Genomic DNA, 14,890 nt, shown 5'->3' with positions numbered 1-14,890 from the left:
AGCACTCTGTTCCTGTAGCAAATGCCTGTGGACAAGCAGTGTGTAGAGAGAATGGAGTGCTGGTCCTTGGTTTGGAGGTTTCAATCCGTGATTGACTGGCCCTGTGGCTTTGCATGAGGCCTGATGTTGTGGCGGGAATATATGTCACTCATTTCATGGTCATCAACAAGAGAGAGGGGAAAGACATTAAGGTGCCCCCTTGAGACGTTTGTCCCAGAACACCTTCCAGTAGCACAAAATCAAAATCGGATGGCGGGCTTTCACAGTGGGCTCCTGATAGACCACATTCACTTTATGGCAGATGGGCTCCTGAGCAGCCTTTCTGTTGGGCTTCACACAAAATCGACAGGGTAGGAATATGCAAGTTGCACTGGTGGCCTGGTGAGGTCATGGGTGACAGCGAGGTGACACCAGAAATAGTGTATTTTTCAAGGCAGTCTTTCCTCGAGACTCCCTGCAAATGTTTTCAAATCACTGATGTCTCTGGGTTGAAAGTGTAGAAGTTAGGGCCCACATGTCACCACCTTACTGAAGAAGGACTGGGACTGGTGACACTAGACTATCCCATGGCATGTGAGTGCAGCACACCCCCAAAACACCAGTGGTTTCAATATAAAACCACTGAAGGAAGAAAAACTTGAAAGCACAGAAAATTCTCTAAATACCTGCTACCCCACCGGGAAACTGCCTGGTGTGGAGATTGGGGCAGCCTACACCATGTGCACCGTAAAGCTTCCAGTGACGAGGACCACAAAGTCCTCCACGGGAAAGGAGAAGGGAAGAAGAGATGGCTATGTACCCATGGAGCTACAAAGGTAGCCATGGGATCTGGGGGTAGGGTTGGCTTGGCTTTTGTGATGGGGTTTGTGTTCCAAGCGTGATTCTCCCAAGACAAAAGGCTCTGTCTTTCTTTGAAGACAGAGCACCAGGCACTTGGGAGAGGGTGGTCCCTCCAATCTGCCTGTCTACAGTGCTTCTTCTGTATTTAAAGTTAGGGCTGGGGTATAGCTCAGTGGTAGAGCATGTGCTTAGACACATGGACCACACGTGGATACTTGGACACACAGCAGGTCCCTTGGAGTTCTGTGGCAATGATACACAGTGTTGATTCGGCACTTTTATTAATAGGCCATAAGCAAGCTTAAAACCTTTATGCTTCGATCCTGAAAGTGTCTATCAGATGGGTGCTCTGATTCTGTTTCTGGTGGCTAAGCAAGGGGGCAGGTGCTGGGAAGAACCACAGATGGTTGCTCACTCAAAAACAAAACAAAACAAACATCCATAAAGAAGCAAAAGCCACGCATCAGAAGGCATCAGAACAGAGGGTGTCTTTCCTGGAGCTGTTGACCAGGGCGGTGAGGGAGCTTCACCTTGTGGGTCCGTCTGTGGAGAGGTGGCAGGCCTGTCACATGCTTCTCTTCCCCGGTTGCTTTAATGAGGTCAGATGTTTTGGCGGTTGTAGAGGTAGGAAGGATACAGGCCATCATAATGCCACTGGCGCCACTGCTCCACAGCCTCCCGGGTCCTCTCTTCCTGCTCTGAGGCGGGAAAGATAAAAGGCCATTGTGCACATTAGAAGATGCCCAACCCAGCAGGAGTTGATGATCAGCCCCCAGCACCTGCTGAAGGGACATTGAGCTAAGTGTACCTGAGCCATGAGACTTCCAGGGTTGGAGCTGGGCGGGGCTGATAGGCATTTGTATGAAGGTTTCTGTCTTGGAGCAGGCCAGAGGATAAAGGTCATAGGTGGTTGCCAGCAGAACTGAAGCTAACAGCTAGCACCTGAGCGGCCTGCCTCCTTACCAACAATGGAGAAAGGAGCCTTAAGCAGTCATCTGGCTTAAGCAGGTGACTAGACACCAAAGTAACAAGAAACAGCACAAGGGCCACATGGAAATACAAGCCACACCTTGAAATATTCACAAACCAGTGAGATGGGTCATCTGGGAATAGTACTTGCTGTTAAACATAGCGGCCTGAGTTCCATCCCGAAAATCCACACAAAAGAAGAGAACCGACTCCCACAGTGTTCTTTCTACAAGCATGTACATGTACACACACACACACACACACACACACACACACACACACACACTATATAATGTAAAATAATGTAAAGCAAATCATGGAGATTGTTGTCAGCGTGGAGCTGTGAATGCCATGGGTACTTTCTCTCAGGAAGTTATCTTCTTGTTTTGCTCTTTTGAGATAAAGTCTTATTCCACAGCTCAGGCTGACCTAGAACTCACCATCCTCATGCCTTGACTTCCTGAGTGCTGGCCTTACAGATGTGTGCCACCATACCTGGCATGCTCTCTATTTCCTACGTTTCAAACATAGATCTATGTTGTCAAAACTGGCTGGAAAAGAGACACATGAAGCCAGTGTCTGACACCGTGGCTACTGAGGACGATTCATTTCTGTGTGAGCCTACACTGGATGCTTCCCCTAGAGCTGAAAATCCCCTTCTGTATTTTTTCCCCGAAACAGCCAGGTACACACAGAGCCCAGCCCTGGTCGGGGCTTAGCCTTTCAGACACCTCTCAAGCTCAGTGGAGCCGCTCCTTCCTCTTCCAGGCCTGACTCGCACCTAGGAGCAGAATAGGCATCCCACTGTTGTTAAATAGGCTTCCCTTTCATGAAGCAGCTCCCTGGGAGAGCTGAGACTTTCAGTGGCTTAACATAAAATGGCTAACTGGAAGCAGATTGGCATGTGGGGGGTGGGGGAGGGGGGATCAGCAAAAGTTGCAGGTGTGTTCGAGGTAGCAGCCCAGGCAGTCATTCTAGGGCAGAGAGGCAGGAGGTTGGGGTAATAGGTTCAGCTTTTTTCAAAAATTAATTCTATGGTGAGCTAGACTTCCTCTCATTTCCCCTTCCCTCATTAAGCTCTGGAGAGAGCCTTTGGCTCACTCTCCTTTACCTACTCATTCCCATCATCCCTGGGGACCAGTGGGAAGATCCCCAAAGGCCTCCATGAGTGTGGTCGTCTGTGGTGGAGACAAGGAGCAGCCTTGCTGGCAAACACTGAGCACCCATCCCAGGCCATCTCCTGGCACATCGGTGTGTGGATTGTGTTTCCTTTTTAAGCCTCAGTCTTTCAGTCTGTAAAGTGGGAATGGTGAGGTCTGTCTTCAGAGGAATGTGGCAGGAATTCGAAGGTTTCCGTACAAACGCTCAGCGCCAACAGTGTTATAAAGACAGTCCCCGGCAGCTTCTGCCCAGATGCACTTCTCTGTGGGTGGAGCTCAAGGACCAAGGTCCTAGTACCCTCTAAGTGGTAACCCCACATCCCAACTCTTCATGAAAGAGAAGACAGTCAGTTTTTTCCACCCATATGCTAGAAATTTGAAAATGATAATTTTGCTTGTTATTATTTTTTTCTTTTTTCCTTTTTTTTTTTTTTTTCACAGTTTCACTATATGGCCCAGGCTGGCTTTAAAACTGAGATTCTCCCATGCTTCAGTCAACCAAGTAAGTGCTGGGATTACTAGCCAGCACCACCAGGCCTGGCAACGGCTTGGAACATTTGGGACGGCACTGAGTCGCGTGTTATTAGGAACAGTGTGAGTAAACTCACACTGAAGGAAATTTGGATTCCAAATCCTCAGGTTTTAAAAACAAGACAGCTCTCCTCAGCTGCTCCCCACAGCAGCCCGCCAAGGGCAACAAATCTCTGACAACAGAAGCATTTGGTGACATCTGAACTCCTTACATTATGTTCCTAAGAAAGTTTGATTTCTTATTTCCTGGGATGGGAGCCCAACACCTGCTTGCAACATTTAGCTAGGTGACCCCCGCCAGGCAATGGGCACAGCCTTCAGTCCTCCATTCCCAGAGCAGTAGCCTTTGCACCGTGCCCTTAGAGGAGCAACCTAAGCAACATCCCAGCCCGTGAGCCAGAACTAAACCAATGTCTGTATCAGAACCTGGATGACAGCATTGTACCCAAGCCCAAGCCCACATTGTACCCAAGCCCGCATTGTACCCAAGCCCAAGCCCGCATTGTACCCAAGCCCAAGCCCGCATTGTACCCAAGCCCAAGCCCGCATTGTACCCAAGCCCAAGCCCGCATTGTACCCAAGCCGTGCACCAGGTGCTTCCAAGACACTGTGTGGGAATCTGGCAGGTTTGGAATTGGAAAGGACCAAAAGAGAAAAAGTCATACCCCCATTCTTCCCTGTGGAACCGGGCATGGTGGCGCACGCCTTTAATCCCAGCACTTGGAGGCAGAGGCAGTCGGATTTCTGAGTTCGAGGCTAGCCTGGTCTACAAAGTGAGGTCCAGGACAGCCAGGGCTATACAGAGAAACCCTATCTCGAAAAAAAACAAAAAACAAAAAACAAAACAACAACAACAACAAAACAAATAAAAGGGCACCTTCTGACAGATGAGGAGAGACACAGAAAACCACGTGAAGAAGCCTTTTAGGAACCCACGTTGCTATGGGGTAATTGAGAGGCTCTGATGGAATTACGATATTAGAAGTCAGGTACAAGGCAGCTAAAAGGAACAGGTGCTTCTGCTCTCTTGATCAAAGTGTTGTTATGGGCTGGCAAGATGGCATAGCAGATGATGAGCTTTCGAAACACAAGTGTGAGTCCTCCATTCCCAAAGCAGTAGCCTTTGCACCGTGCCCTTAGAGGAGCAACCTAAGCAACATCCCAGCCCGTGAGCCAGAACTAAACAGTGAGCTCCAAACTCCATATAAAATCCTGGGTGAGCATGGTGCCCTAGTGTCAGAGGTTGGGGACAGGATTGCCAGAGCAAGCTGACTAGTGAGACAAGCCACACTGGCCAGCTCCAAATTGGATGGAGAAGCCTCGCCTATGTAATACGATGAAAGAGTGGGGCTGGAGAGACTGCTCAGCAGTTAAGAGCACTGACTGCTCTTCCAGAGATCCTGAGTTCAATTCCCAGCAGCCACATGGTGGCTCACAGCCATTCGTAATGGGATCTGATGCCCTCTTTTGGTCTGTCTGAAGACAGGGACAATGTACTTATATTAATAAAATAAATGTTTTTTAAAAAGAAAAGAAAATGCAAAAGAAGAAGACAGGGATTATAAGGAATAGGTAAGTGGTCCTCATCTTCCCGGATTAAGTAGCACCTCGAATTGGTACATTCATGTCTAAGGGACTCGTGGTCATGACCTTGATATCCACCTGTCAACTCGGCAGGAGCCGAGTCACCTTTGGGGTGCTTAGATCCACAGTGATTCCAAAACAGAGATGGGGTAGTTATACTCCCATACAGTCAGCCAATAACTCCCTGGTCTCCACTGTCCTTGGGCCACTGGGTCCCCAGCCCCTATGTGCTTTACCCTCTTCCACAACATCTTAAGTCTGCATAGCCATTTTTGTGGCTCGTTCTCTTCACATCTACCATAGATGGGAGTTGAAAATGGATTCCCCCATCCATGCCTCCTTCCTCCAGTCAGCATCGGGGAGACATGAGGGCAGGCCTGGGATTTCCCCACTATGCTCTCCTCCCCCAGGAGCTGCTGGAGAGAGCTTACCATCTCTCTGTTCCTCCACGAAGTTCTCAAACTCGTTCCTTTGCTCCTCGTAATACTCCCTCCGCAGCTCATCATCCCGCAGCCTCTGTCTGTTTTCCGCTGTGAACGCAAAGTTGCTCTTGAGAAAGAGAAGGTGGGTGTGTATGTGAGGGATACCACGCTATACCTGAGAAGCTAGACCTGGTGAAGAGGATGGTCACGGGTTTTGCTGAAATGGTTTGTGCCTTGCCTGGACTTTAAAACACGAAGGGCCTGGTAGACCATTCTATCCAGTGACCCCATTTTGCAGATGAGAAGATGGAGGCCCAAAGGGAGTAAGTGCTTTGGCTCTGGTCACAAAGTTAGTGATGTGATCCAAGTACCAGACTACTTAGAAACTTGAACTCACGTGATGGGAAATGAACTCAAGAATAAATGTCTTGAAAGTTAACCTTGGGGCTAGAGAGATGGCTCTGCAGTTAAGAGCACTGGCTGCTCTTCCAGGGGATGTGTGTTTGATTCCCAGCACTTACACTGCAGCTCATAGCCATCAGAAACTCCAGTTTCAGGGAATCCAGTGCCCTGTTCTAGCCTCCATGGGCAGCGGGCATGCATGTCCTGAACAGACATATGTGCAGGCAAGATACCCAAGCACATATAGTAAGGATAAAGTTTGTAAAGCATGAATCTCCCACTCTGAGCACCTATCTCAGACAGGACTCGGGAGTCCAACGACATGATTCAGTCCCTAGAACCCAGACGGTAGACGAGAACTGATTCCCACAAGCTGGCTTCTGACATCTTGTGCACTATAACAGGTATGCACCTGCTACATACAAAATACATGTACACATAGAAAATAGGTTTGTAAATGAAGAAGAAGGAGGAGGAGGAGAAGAAGAAGAAGAAGAAGAAGAAGAAGAAGAAGAAGAAGAAGAAGAAACTAACAGCAAATAAAGATACCATCTGAGGCTGGTGAAATGGCTCAGTGGGTAAGAGCACCCGACAGCTCTTCCAAAGGTCCAGAGTTCAAATCCCAGCAACCACATGGTGGCTCACAACCATCCGTAACGAGATCTGACTCCCTCTTCTGGAGTGTCTGAAGACAGCTACAGTGTACTTACATATAATGAATAAATAAATCTTTAAAAAAAAAAAAAAGATACCATCGACTTCTTAAGATGGGCAGCCCTGTCTTTCAGTTAAGAAGTGTGTGAAATCAAGTGTCATCAGACTCCGGGGTGTGACTCTATGGTAGAGTACTTGCCTAGAATGTTCAAGGCCTTACGTTCAATTCCTAACACTTTACAAAATAGCAATAATAGTCAAATAAGTTTTTATTTCCATGATGGCATCTAGGAAAAAAGATTGAGAGCTGTGATGTTCTGGAAGACGATATTTAAATCTCTTTAAAGGTCCTTAGAACATGTGTCCTTCAGCTGGAAGCACACTGAAGGCCTGTGGGTCACAGAGTGGGTCCATCAGTTCACCTCACATTGTGAAGGCAGGGTCCCCCCACATCCCTGGATCACAGTGCCTGTTGCCGTACAGCACCGGTATGCAAAAGAAGAATGGGACACAGAAAAGCTGAGGCAAGCTGAGGCACCCATCACACTCTACAGTACAGCATTTGGCTTGCCTAGCATGCACAAGGCCTCCAAGTCCATACTGAGCACTGGGGGTAATAGGGAACAGCAGAGAAGAGAAAGAAAATGAGGTCTAGAGGATGGCTCAGCAGTAAGGTATTTGCCACCAAGCCTGACAACCTGTGTTTGAGTCCCAGAATCCACATATGAGAGGAGAGAGTCGGTTTCCACAAATTGTCTTCTGACCTGTACACACACACACACACACACACACACACATGCATGCACCCACATGCCCCACAGAGTAAATCAATAAATGGTTTCTTTTGTTTGCTTGTTTTGTTCTGTTGAGGGAGGAAAGAAGGAAAAAGAAATAAGAAAGTGGAGATGAAAATCTCAAATCCCTCCTGGAAGCAAGAAGCTTACATTAATAAGTAAGTATGTGAGAACTAAGTAACTCACTAAAACCAGGTTATCTGTGAGTTTGCCTTAGACCAGATTTCTGAGAGAAGTCCTGTGATTCTTTTCAAAGTTCTGCCAATGGCAGGAAACTTTTTCCTGACAGAAATGACACATAGTCCAATCCATCGCTCCACCCTACAGATTTCTCAGGAGGTGATCCAAACCCAGAGAGGTGTAGTGGCCCAATGGAGGTCACACAGCTGCCTGGCCCAGAGCACTATGCATGACAGTGGCTCCCTTCTGACTCACTTGAGGCTCCAGACATCACAAAACTTCTGCAGGAAGGCTTGAATTTTAGGAAAGACTCCATGAGTGATTTGAATCTGACCTACCAACAATTTCATTCTCCTCCAAAAGGGTGTTTTATCCTAGGTGCCAACAAACACATTCTATACAGCTTTCAAAAGTAGCTGGGCATGGTGCCATGTGCGTGTAATCCCAGAACTGGAATGGAGGAAACACAGGTCCCACGGACTTGCTAGTCAACAAGCTAGACTACCTGGTAAGTTCCAGACCACTGAGAGACCCTACCTCAAAAAGAAAAGTGGACAGCAACTTAGAGACAACACCTGAAGTTGTCTTCTGGCCTCTATCTGCATGCACATGAGTGTGCACACATGTACTCGCACACCCATGCGCGCGCGCGCGCACACACACACACACACACACACACACACACACACCCCTATCCAATTCTTACTCTAAAGCAGTTTTAAGTTCAAGTGAATTCCAAGGTCATGCTTCTCTACCTGTCCACACAGCTTGCTAGTGGCTGCTGCTGAGTACATATGTGAAGTCTTAGTCATTCACTTGGATGCTCATCTACTGCCTGCCTGAGCTTCTGTTTAAGGTAAAAGACCTCAGGCTTAACCATGTACCACATTACTCTGAGTCGGTTTTACAGGACAGAAGATAATTGCCACTCCCAGAGGCTGCCAGAAGCTGCTTCTCTGATTGCAACCAAAGACTGCAGGTCCAGCACAGACTCTCAGTGTTGCTTGACATCAGCCTGTTCAAATTTCAAGCTGTGCGCCGTCTGGCGAGTTTCCTACTGTGGTTGATTAGACGTCTCCAAGTTTCAAAGAAGAACGATCTGCACGCATTTCCATCTGTTCCTCCTCATCATTTGAAAATAATCCTGCTGTTTTTACTGAGCAGCAAGTCACCTTGCTGAGTTTGGTAAAAGACACAAAGAGTTCATTCACCCGCATGCACAAGGGAAGAATCAAAGCACCCACTCAGCCAGGATGGCCTGAGCTCAGAGGCTTAGGAGCATCAGTGTTAGGGGTCGGAAATTCCAGTGCCCCCTGGGCTGGCAGGTCAACGACCAACTGAGGCATTCAGAGTACTGGAGAGTCTAAAATTCACAGGAAAGAAACAAAGCAAAACAAACAAAACACACACATATACCAGCTCCCTCCCTTGATACATTGTCACCAGCTTTCCCCCCAAGTTTATAGATAAGGAAACTGGAAACAATGTTGGGGAGTGGCTAAGGCCACTCAGCAGCAGAACTGTTACCAAACCACCTCTTCTCAGCACTTGGGTCCCTTGTGCTTTGTCCCCTGATGACACATGTTGTCCTGGGTGCATCAGGCCACTACTCTCGCTCTGAAGTACCCCATTCCCTTTACTTTACACGTAGTACACATTCTAGGTTTTCACTTTCTGAATCTGGATCCATCCTGCTGCCTGTTTGTTTGCTTGCTTTTGGTTTTTCGAGACAGGGTTTCTCTGTATAGTCCTGGCTGTCCTAGAACTCATCTGTAGACCAGGCTGGCCTCGAACTCAGAAATCCACCTGTCTCTGCCTCCCAAATGCTGGGATTAAAGGCGTGCACCACCACTGCCCAGCTCATCCTGGTCCTCTTTTTTTTTTTTTTTTAAGATTTATTTATTTATTATATGTAAGTACACTGTAGCTGTCTTCAGACACCCCAGAAGAGGGCGTCAGATCTTGTTACAGATGGTTGTGAGCCACCATGTGGTTGCTGGGATTTGAACTTCAGACCTTTGGAAGAGCAGTCGGGTGCTCTTACCCACTGAGCCATCTCACCAGCCCCCTGGTCCTCTTAAGGTGGTTTATTTTATACAGTTCTTTACTCTGATGCCACATTCAGTTCAACCAGTGGCCCACAGACAGTGAAATATGATACCGTTTCTATATTTTTATTTATTTAATTTACTAGGGACATATTCCTACCACTGTGTGCACATGGAGGTCAGAGAGCAACTTTTTGGGGCCAGTTGTCTTCTACCAAATGCAATCCAAGGACTTAATTCCACTCACTTTCACCCTTTGAGCCATCTCACTGGCCCCAGATATCGTACTACTGCTCCCAGAACTTTAATCTCTTGGGGCTTTGGTCTTCCACAGTGGGAGGGAGACCATCCAGCAGCCTTACCATTAACTTCATCTCGGGACTTAGGAGACCGCTTGCCACGCCTCTTGAGGAAATTGGAGGCATCAGATTCTTGCATGAAAATCTTCTGTTTCACACCTGAAACCAGAAAAGGGCTCTTCACACGCACATGGGATGGGGGAGCAGGATCCACCTCTCCCACATGTAGGGATCGCCCCTAGACTCACCTTCCTGCACCCCCTCTGCAGCTGCCTGCCTGCTCCCCACAGAAGCGCTGGTCCCCTCCTGTAGCACTGTAGGGTAAGGCACAAGGAAAGGTGGCAACATCAGAGGCCCCGGTGGGGCTTCGATAGTTCTGGGTGCAGTGGCTTGCCAGACTGCATATGGGGCGCTCTGCCCCTTGGCATACCATCCAGTCTTGATGGAAACCCACCATATGAGCTGGGTTGCTTCCTATTTTTTATCTTTGCTGTTTTTCTCTATTACATTATCTTTTGCACACACACAAACACACACCAAGAATAGTTTCCTTACTAAACACACCCCTCCTACCTATGCCACCTGAACAAATTTACCTATACGTAGTAAGTATTCCTGTGTAGCTAACACCACCCACCCTTTGACCCTCCCATACTCACTACACAGGAGCACCAGGGCCAAGAGAGATGACAGGAGAATGACCCGTCTCCAGGACATCTTTACAGAGCACCCCCAGAAACCACAGGACAGATAATAAGGTGAGGTATCTTGGAAGTCCCCAGTACTCTGAAGCAGCTGCCCAGTAAGTCCTCACTTCTGAGTCAGGCAGACAGGCAAGAGAGAGAGAGAAACAGAAGGCAGGAAGCCGGGATGCCACTGGGGGAGAGTGGGAGGGGTCCTGGCTGTGGTTTCCATTGGCTGCTCCAGGCCAGAACACTGGAGATGTTTTTGGCCCCTGGAAAAATCTCCACAGAAGTGGAGCTTGTGGGCCCTGGCAGGGGCAGTTTTAAACTGTCCTTGCCAACGTCCGTGCCCAAGGAGATGCTCTGAGAAATACTCAGCCTGAGTCCAAGTGGGAGAAGCAGATGGCGTGTTTGAATGAGTTCTTTGCATGTTCTCAAGATGGGGTAGGATGCTGGGAGCCACGGCTGAAACATATGGGGCCAGAGAAAGAAGGAATTTCTCAGAGATTATTTGCATCCAAATGTCAGACAAGAATGGCTCCTGATATCTGAATACAAGATGTCTGTCTGGTGAAGCTCACTGAGCCACAGGGCCATTCTGGTGACTTCTATGGGATCTCCTCACCTGATACACTGTTCCCAGGGATGATAACACAAAGTAAAACATGGAGCCCTTGGCCTAAGGAGATAGCTCAGTGATAGGGAGTATGCCTGGCAAGCCGGAGACCCTAGGTTCAACCTATGTATTATTTTTGTTTTGTTTTGTTTTTTTGTTTTTTGTTTTTCGAGATAGGGTTTCTCTGTATAGCCCTGGCTGTCCTGGAACTCACTTTGTAGACCAGGCTGGCCTCGAACTCAGAAATCCGCCTGCCTCTGCCTCCCGAGTGCTGGGATTAAAGGCATGCGCCACCACGCCCGGCCAACCTATGTATTATTTAATGAACTATATTAATATTAATGACTAGTTATAAGCATCTTTAAAACACGAAACTATGTTTGTGGAGATGCAAGAAGACAACAATAGCAAAATGCTTATACTTCTTTATAACCTGGCTGGGGAGATGGCTCAGTGTTCCAATTATGCTTGCTGCTCTCGCAGAGGACTGGAAGAGAACATCCTTGCCTCACCTCAAAGGGAGCCAGTATACTAGCACACAGACACACACACAGACACACACACACACACACACACACACACACACACAAATATAAATATAAATAAAAAAAAATACTTCTTAGCAACCACTTGCATGCAGCCCTTCGGGTCCTCTGAGCTGTGTGGAGCACTAGAACACCGTCCCTTTAACGTTTCAGTGTTTCTGGGATGGTCATCCAGCTTGCTGCAAGCTGAAGGATTGGACAACTGGAGTTTTTCCAGTAGTGATCATCATTTGAAGTGACAATTTTGGAATTTTGGTTTCCTTAAGAAACACAGAAATATGATAAGACTGTTTTCCCTCTAGTCCCAGGTGTGGGATACGGGGCTGCTTCTGAGCGACTGCCGCAGCTGACTATGATTTGCCTCGTGCTCCAGCAGAGGCATGGATTTGCCAGCTGTAGATAGTTTCTGTGATTGTGTGACATTTGGAATCTGGGGACTTTTCAGAGGGTGTATAAATGCTAGAGCCCTGAGATGTGGGTGGGTTGCTATTGGTCATTCAAGAGGGTTCTTTGTGGTTTGTTAGTCATGCTCAAAGAAGAAAAAAGAAATTAGATTCAGGGTTCTCTTTCCTTCCCTCTCACCCTTCTCTCCTTTTTTCTCTCCTATCTAGTGTTAGGGGTTGAAAGGATGAAAGGGGGTTGGGGGTAAAGGGTGGAAGAAAGACAAACCCATAAGCATTAGCTCTGGAACAGAAGCGCACTCACCTGAAGCTCCCTTCTCATGAGACTTTATATTAATATCTTCCATAAGCTTGACTGGGAAATAAATGTAACTGGCAAAAACGTAAGAGCAGAGTAAATGGACAAGTGTTTTCCAGTGGAGGAAGGCACAGCCAACACTGGCTGTTTCTGGGCTCTCCCTGGACTCTCACTGGCCTGCCTTTAACTAGAGGTGCTGACTTCTCAGAACTGACCAAGGAGTACTTAGTTACCTGCATAAGAAACACATCAGGAGTCATCTCAGATTAAAGAGATTGTCTGAAAAAGAGCCTTAGAGCAGAGACATTTTAAGAATTCATTGCTTTATTTTACATCCTGATTGGAGCTTCCCTCCCTCCTCTCCTCCCAGTCCCTCTCTATGTCCCCTCCTCCCAGCTCTGCTTCCTCAGAGAAGGGGATGCCTTCCATGAATGTCAGCCTACCGTGCATACCAAGTTGTAGGAAGATTAGCTGCATCTTCTCCCTTTTAGGCTAAACAAGGCAGCCCTGTTAGGGGAAAGGGTCCCAACGGCAGAGAGACAGCCTCTGCTCCTGTTGCTGGGGGCCCCACATGACACTGCACATCTGTTATGTATGTGTAGGGGGCTTAGGTCCAGCCTTCATGCTCTTTTTCTTTTTAAGACTTATTTATTTTGTATATATGAATACACTGTAGCTGTCTTCAGACACACCGGAATAGGGCATCAGATCCCATTACAGATGGTTGTGAGCCACCATGTGGTTGCTGGGAATTGAACTAAAGATCTCTGGAAGAGCAGTCAGAGCCATCTCTCCAGCCCCACCCCCTGCATGCTCTTTAGTTGGTGTTTCAGTCTCTGTGAGTCTCATGGGCCCAGGTTAGTTGATTCTGTAGGTTTTCTTGTGTAGAGCAGAGCCATTTTGACAGGAATCCTGGGTGACACCGTGGATATGGGAAACACTTGTGGCAGCCTTGAGATCCTCAGTCTGCCCGTGCCCATTTAAAGAGCATTCCATCCAAGCATAGACATTTACTGAGCACTGACTTTCTCCAAAGCCCACGTACCAGTCACTGACCAGTCAGCTTTGGGTAAACGTTACCAACTTTCTCCAAGGTCACTTATATCCACTTTGGAGTTTCATAAACCCACTGTCTCTGCCAAAAGACTTAGGGAGTAAACTCCATGCTGTTCTCTCAGAGCCAGCCTGGGAGAAAATGGCCAGGTATCAGAAGTCCCTGAGCGGAGTAACAGAGCCCTCTAATGAGAATGAAGTGTACATCTCACATTTTTAACCTTACATTTGTGCCAATTATGCTGACCTGGTCCAAGAAATGGTCCCGAGCTGCTTCCCATGATCTCCCAGTTCCCTCAGAACTTTCTATCCCAAACCATAGGCAGCTACTGTCATAACTCTTCAGTTCTCACTTGCTCTACCTCAGAGCTGCCCACCAGGCCGGCCACCTCATGACCTTTCATGCCACCTCAAGAGAGGGTCCCAACACTAGTGACTGAAAGGGGAACAAATGAGAAGTGTTCTGGATCAGAAATTAGGGGACTTAGGAGGACACCTGTGTGTATCCTGGAGGCATCAAGGTCATTGTATGAACGAGATAATCACTCGTGTCTGTTCACTGCGACACCATTCACAACAGCCAAGTTATTGAGTCGGCCTTGTTGCTGTCAACAGATGAGTAGATAGAGAAAATGACTCAGGGAGGTGGCTCAGTTCCTAAAATGTCTGCAAGCATGAGGTCCTGGGTTTGGGTCCCTAGAACCTGTGTGGAAAAGCAGGGGAGGGAGGGAGTGCACTAGAATACAGAGACAGGAAGGTCACTCACCCTCACTGGCCATCCAGCCTAGCAGAGTCCGTGAGCTCAGTGAGGCTCAGGTTCAAAATGACAAAGGTAGAGAATATTCAAGAAAAGACACTAACAAGTATACTTGCCACACACACTGATGGGGGGGGGGAGGGAGGGAGGGAGCGAAAAGGTGAGAGGGAGGGAGGGTGGGAGATATACACATTGGAGTTTTATTTAGATCTAAGAAAAAATAAAATTATGTCATCTGTAGAAAAATGGACGGAACTGGAGAACATCACGTTACATAAAACAAGTCAGACTAAGGCTAGGTGTGGTGGTGTATGCCTTTAATTCCACCCAGCACAGCAGAAGCAGGTGGAATTCCGTGAATCTGAGGCTAGCCTAATTTACTTAGTTTTAGGACCAATGGGCTACATAGTGAGACAAGTACTGGAAGAGGAAGAAGAAGAAGAAGAGGAGGAGGAGGAAGAGTAGGAGGAGGAGGAGGAGGAAGCAACCTTGTTGGATATATACAACGGAGGAGTTTTATTTAGCTATAAGAAAAAATGAAATTATATGCATAATAATAACAGTATCCAACACAGATACCATATGCCAGACTTCGCCAGTGACATACATGAATTTTGCACTTTCTCTTTCTTCTGTTTTCTTCATTTCCATGAA

General features: G+C 47.5%; 1 protein-coding gene across 4 annotated transcripts; it reads right to left on the bottom strand.

The window, feature by feature from the left end:
• Window positions 1-1,103: 1,103 nt before the first annotated feature.
• On the bottom strand, window positions 1,104-10,730 carry Ucma (upper zone of growth plate and cartilage matrix associated). Of its 4 annotated transcripts, NM_001113558.2 has the most exons (5): window positions 10,543-10,730; window positions 10,132-10,197; window positions 9,947-10,042; window positions 5,516-5,614; window positions 1,104-1,538 (listed from the first exon to the last, which is right to left on the bottom strand). In NM_001113558.2, exons 1-5 carry the CDS (start codon window positions 10,598-10,600, stop codon window positions 1,441-1,443), a joined length of 417 nt encoding a protein of 138 aa, NP_001107030.1. In that variant the 5' UTR covers window positions 10,601-10,730; the 3' UTR covers window positions 1,104-1,440. The 4 variants fall into 4 exon arrangements, with proteins under 4 accessions (NP_001107030.1, NP_001159404.1, NP_081030.1 ...); NM_001165932.1 differs by lacking the exon at window positions 5,516-5,614; NM_026754.3 differs by lacking the exon at window positions 10,132-10,197.
• Window positions 10,731-14,890: the final 4,160 nt, after the last annotated feature.

This window comes from Mus musculus, chromosome 2 (genome assembly GCF_000001635.26).
Source record: "Mus musculus strain C57BL/6J chromosome 2, GRCm38.p6 C57BL/6J".
In the NCBI taxonomy this organism is placed as follows: domain Eukaryota; kingdom Metazoa; phylum Chordata; class Mammalia; order Rodentia; family Muridae; genus Mus; species Mus musculus.
Note: the sequence above shows the minus strand (reverse complement) of the source record. Positions and strands in the feature narration are given on the sequence as shown.